Here is a 6,000-nt window from a genome sequence, read left to right on the forward strand (position 1 = left end):
GAATCTAAAAAAAAACAAAACAAATAGCAGAAACAGACCCATAAATACAGAGAACAAACTGATGGTGGCCAGAGGGTGAGGCGGTAGGAGGGTAGGCAAAATGGAGAAAGGGGAGTGGGAGATACAGGCTTCCAATTATGGAATTAATAAGTCACATGGATAAGAGGTACAGCACAGGGAATATAATCAATGGTACTGTAATAGTGTTGTATGGTGACAGATGGTAGCCACATGTGTGGTGAGATACCATATCATAAATACTAATCACTGTGTTCTTCACCTAAAATGAATTAACATTGTGTGTCAACTATATTTCAATTTAAATAATGAAAATATAATAATAATAAAGATCTAACCAGATCATCCCTTTACTGAAGGCAAAATTTCTCAATGTGACCGATAACACCCTGCATGGACTGAGCAATACTTACTGTTCTGGTCATCTGTTGCTGCAGAACAAACCACCCCAAAACTTAGTGACTTAAAACAAGAGTTTAAGACTACCTTTCATGATTCTGTGGATTGTTCTGCCTAAGCTGAATGGTAATCATCTAGAATCAATCATGCAGGTACAATAAGAATTTGGCTTGGGTTGGAATCATCTGAAGGCCCAACTGGGCTGGGCATCCAAGATGTCTTCTTCACTCCCACGTCTGAGAGCTGGTCATGCATCCCTCTCTCCATGTGGTCTCCCCACATGTCTACTTAGGGATTCCTCAAAGCAAGGTAGTCTCAGTGCATTCAAATTCTTACAAGACAAGTTATTTTCTTCAAGGTGCACTTTATAAGAGACAAGGCGAAAGCTGCAAGACCTCTTATGACCTAGTCTCCAAAGTCATTCAGCTCTCTTTTACTTTATTCTGTAAGTCAAAATTGAATCACAGGGTCATTCCAGATTCAAGGAGGGGACCCATCCAAGGATTTGAATATCAAAAAGTATGGCTCTTTGGAGGCAGGGGTGGATCTCTGGAGACCATCAACCACCCACTTCTCCAATCCCATTTTGCAATATATTCCCTATTGGTGCTTTCACTTTAGCCACACTGGCCTTGTTTCAGTTCCTCGTACTTACCATACTCTATCCTCCTAAAGGCTTTTGTACATACTGTTTTTTTAGTCTGGAATGTTCTTCCAGTACTCCCTTTGCCAAGTTCAATTTTAAAAACCTCAATGAAGGCTCAGGAAAGCTTTTCCTGTCTTCCCTAACCAGGTTAAATCTTTATATTATATATTTTCATGGCACTGGATACATTCCTGGCCTGTCCTCATCCCCACTGCACTTTGCATTTATTCAAATGATTATGTAATTTATGTCTCAATATCCCCCATTAGACTAGAAGAGGGTTCATATCCGTTTTTCCCATCCTACCACACAGAGCTTGGCTAGTACTCAAATATTTATTTGCTGAATGAATGACAGAAATAAACTAGGTAAATGAAACTGTCTCTGTATAACAATTCCTTTAAAATTATAGTGAAGTAGATAATCACATTCCTGTAGTAAATACATAATTAGACAACCTCAAATATAAACTGTTTTCACAGAGGAAGTCTCATAAATGTAAAGGTCATATTCTTTTGCCATATCCTACCTATAAAATTAGCAGATAATAAAGAAATCAATTAAATATAGCCAAATTGTGTAAGTTGTGTGGTATTTTTTCTAATCTTTTTATCAAATGAGCCTAAAACTCTTTGATTTTCATTTCCACACCTTAACAAAAGCTGACACATGTACCAAACAGAGCATTTTAATCACAGGAAAGGTGATCTCCTACTCTATGCAGGAATCCAATATCGACAGTAAAGACCACGAGCAGCACTCCACTTAGAAACCCAGGTGGACAATTATACAGACCACACAAGATTCTCAATGTGCTAAAACCAAATGCAAAATACTGCTTCCCACTGCATTTTCAACAACCTGCCTATAAATAAATACTTCACCAACTTTCCACTTAATGGAATATTTCATCCCGGAGTAAGAGCTAGCATTCCTGTTCTTAGATGGTGACACAAATAAAGTATTTGATTGGAGAAAATATTCACTAGTTATGGCTCTTAACTACTTAAAAAAAAAAGTCTGGGCAATTATGAATGATATTATAAACCAAAGTTCATTATCAAAAAGTACATTCTATTCTGGTCTTTTGAATCCCAACCTTCAACTCTAATTCTTGTCAACTACTGAAAACATCTGGTCTAGCGACAGAGTGCTTCCTACAGTAGTAATTCAGGCCCGTGTTTCTTTATTCCTTTTTCCTCCCTTCAACATGGGCTCCAGTAAGGGATGGGTTTGGTCAGTTTTGTTGACCTAGAGCAATCTCTGGCACATCATGCTGCCCAATGAATCAACGAATGAGTAAATAACATTGGTCTCCTAGAATCAGATCTTATACATTACTCAAAATCTTTATGAAGATGCTTGTTATCTAAGAAAAGATACTCTGACAAAAATGCCAATACACCAAATGTCTTTGCTTCTCACTTATCCTTCTTGCTTCCTAGGTATTATGCTACATGAAATTAGTGTTTCTAATTATCTAACCTGTCTTATTCACCAGTTTAAAAAAACAAAAACAAAAAACCCAACCATATTCTACCATAAGGCAGAAAAGGCTTTTTGCTAAATCATTTGTTAAAAACAAGATAACAGGCTCAAAATGGAGGCACTTATGCTAAGCTCCCCATCACCAAACAGAGACTTAATTACACTTTTGGCTTCTTCCAGAAATGGAATCTTAAAGTCAGGCAGAAACTACCTTATTAGCACTAGTGAGGTCATCTGCCTGATAGACCACTGCCATCCCTTAGAGGAAAATGATCTTGCCACAACCAATCCACTTTTTGCTAGTATAATTTCCTTTTCCCCACTCCCTTCTGCCTATGGAAGTCTTTCATTTAGTACACCTTTTTGAAGCTCTTTCTCTCTGCCAGATGGGATGCTATAGAGTCACGAATCATTAAATAAAGCCCATAAGATCTTTAAAATGTACTCAGTTGAATTTTGTTTTTTAATACATTGAATTTCTTCAGTTATTTAGCTACCTGGAATGAAACTTCTTTTTCTCAGTGGCTGAGCTGCAATTTGTACCTTATTGAGCAGGTCCATGAGCGTGAATATTTTTGTGGAATAATTTAGCCACTATGACTAAAAATACAAAAACAAAGATATAGGATAGAGGGCATGAAAATCTGTTATAGGACAGTTGCATAAATCCAAACTTTGTCTTTTAATAAATTGCAAATATTTTGCCTTAAAGGGTGATTTGATGAAGCTGAAACATTCGTTTATAAGTAAACATACTCTAGACCATCCAATTTAAATAACAGTAAAATATTAATATCAAATTTGTACATTAAAGGAAATTTCCCCCAACTGATGTCCGCTGACACAAGCTTAATACAAACATGACTTGTGGGTTTTTCGGTACATGAGTCTCTGTTCCATTTTGCACCTTATTTCTCAACTCATTGATCACACTGAATGATTCACAGCTAAACATCTTTTTCCTTTGTCCTGCTTCTTGTTAGGTGTTGGTTAAGACCTAAATTGTTCCTTTTCAAGTTGTAATGCATGAAGTGGAAATTTTAAGTACTAAACAAGTTCAACCTGCTCTACAACTGCTCCAATTCCAGACTTGAACTTAGAAAAAGTTGTGTCACAAGAAACATGATCTGCCTATATTTTCAAAAGTATTAGCACCTGTCTCCTTGGGTTTTTAAGCTCCTCTCATATTCAGCCAAAAAGGGAGAGAGATGCACTTAGGCTACATTTGCAAGTGCCATATTTGACCATTCTTTCCATAACTCTAAGTGGTTTGTTCAAGTCTTGCTATCCCTTTTCTATAAATCCTGACTCCGCCTTCTTTCTACTATAGAAAGCCACTAAAAGGCTTCGAACAAAGATAAATCTTTGAATAGTTTGCTAAACAACCCCCCTACACGCACACACTTCTTCAGATCCCACGGCTATCAAGTCTTTTTTGATTCCATCTTGAATAAATAGAAATACATGCAGGATTAACTTGGGTTACTTTTAGAAGTAAGTTCCTTTCAATCTCACCCAGATATGCATCAAAAATATTACATCCTCCTTTCTGTTCTTCTTCATTCACCACTAAAGCTAACACATACTCCTTAGAAAGGGGAGTAATAAGGGAGGGCAGGAATTTCAGACATATTAGGAATATTGATTAATTCTATTCCTTTTGGTAAGACAATTCCCTGATTGAACAGAGAGCACTGGTGGGGGGATATATGCATATTTTTCCAGCTAAGCCCTTTCAAGGACAGATCCCAAGGTGAGCAGTACTAGGGGTTTCTCGGCAACCTGAAAGGATTTATGAATGATTGTGAAAGATTTGCACCTCCTCCAGCTGCACTTAGGGGCTGCTCCAAAACGGTAAAGCCCAACCTGGGAAATTCATGTCACATCCTGTATCCCTGGGTAAGAAGTGGTGAAATACACACAGACACACACACCCCAGAGGGTGAGAAGGGGTGAAATACACGCACACGCACACACTCACGCTCACACCCCACCCTACCCCACCAAAAGCCCTGCGGGGAAGCTCTCCGGCAAGCAGGCTGTGGCTGGGGAAGGCGCAGTCAGCATCCCTCTCTTGCAGCCCAAGTGAGAGGCTCTCCTCCACCTCGGAGCCAGAGCTCCCGGGTCTTTAGCATTCTAGGCTTTTCCTTACGAAGTAGAAAGGTCCATGCTGGCCTTACCTCTGGGGCTGCTCTCCTGTAAGTACGGCGGGGCCGTGGGGGTGACATTTCCCGAGTGGGATGCTGACAGCAGAGGCGAGCGTTCGTCCACCCCATCCGCAGCCATGACTGCTGCAGCAGCGGCGGGGCCGGGGGGAGGCTGAGCCGGGGGCTGCGGCTCCCGCGGAGGTGGTGGCTAGTGCTGCCGCCGCCGCTGCCGCTGCTGCCGCCTCCGGGAGGACCCGGGATGTGTCACAAGGCAGGAGGCTGGGGGAGGGGAGGGTGCGGGATCGGGAGGCGGGGGAAGGGAAGCGCGCTGGGAAGCCTGTCTGGGGGAGGGGAGGGGAGAAAGAAAGAAGGAGCCCGGAGAGGGGAGGATGGGAGCAGGGGAGGAGGAGGAGCCGGGGAACACAGTAGGGCTGCCCGGGAAAGGCGGGGAAGGGAAGGTACGGAGTAACCGAAAGAGGGGCGGAGGAGGCGAGAGGAAGTGGTTGCAACTCTCCCTCTCTTTGTACTTTATATCTCCTTAACTAAGGAGAAAAAGGGGAAGAACCGTAAAGAGCAACCTGAAAGGGGGTAAGAGAAAAGGCCTGTGACTTGATTACAGAAAAACTACAGCAAACACAGATCTCAAGTTTAGCTCCTGGAGGGGGGCAGGAGGAGGGATTCTGTGCTGGCCAACTTTGCAGCAATTCTCCAAGAAAGCTTATTCCTAGGGTTATCAATTCCTTCTTGGGGGCTGCTTCTTTTGTTAGAAAATCACTTCTCAACATCTGTTGTCTGAGAAGAAATAAATTTCTGAAAGAGTAGTGCCATTTCTTGCTTGTCCTTGTCTTTTACTATGTGTTTGGCATTCTGGTAACGGTACCTTATTGAAACGATGCAGAGTTTGTTGGCTTTTACAAGTTTAATTTGACAAAAGACGTTGCCCTTTTAGTTTTGTTTTTGGACTATATGTCCCTGACATCTTATACAAAAATGGAAGTTTATGAATGATATAAGCCAATTAAAGAAATATTTTCTTGAGCTAGTGTTTTAAAATAATCTTTTGCATGTAAAAGAGAGTAAAAAACAAAAAAGCTAGTCATAGTTACCGGCATGCTTTCATGTTTATTTTTTTCTTTTCTTATTTTGGTGGTTTGCTAAAACGGTTTAGAAATCAAAGTTTTGAATATGCCTGACAAAAATGCAATAGGAAAACAGTGAAGTTCTCAAAAGATCATTTTTCTTCAATGATTCTTTGAGTCATTCAACAAACATGTATTATGTGCTTACTGGGTATACAAAGAT

The 6,000-nt window shown here is 40.6% G+C and overlaps 1 protein-coding gene across 1 annotated transcript in view; it reads right to left on the reverse strand.

Moving 5' to 3' along the window:
* Positions 1–5,045, reverse strand: part of PIP4P2 (phosphatidylinositol-4,5-bisphosphate 4-phosphatase 2) — a 51,802-nt gene extending 46,757 nt beyond the window's left edge. The window contains exon 1 of the mRNA XM_008689181.2: positions 4,732–5,045. Coding sequence (XP_008687403.2) covers positions 4,732–4,837 — 106 coding nt within the window. The 5' untranslated portion in view covers positions 4,838–5,045. The remainder of the gene's footprint in view (positions 1–4,731) is intronic.
* Between the last annotated feature and the right edge of the window lie 955 nt (positions 5,046–6,000).

The sequence above is a fragment of the Ursus maritimus genome, unplaced genomic scaffold (genome assembly GCF_017311325.1).
Source record: "Ursus maritimus isolate PB19 unplaced genomic scaffold, ASM1731132v1 scaffold_9, whole genome shotgun sequence".
In the NCBI taxonomy this organism is placed as follows: Eukaryota; Metazoa; Chordata; class Mammalia; order Carnivora; family Ursidae; genus Ursus; species Ursus maritimus.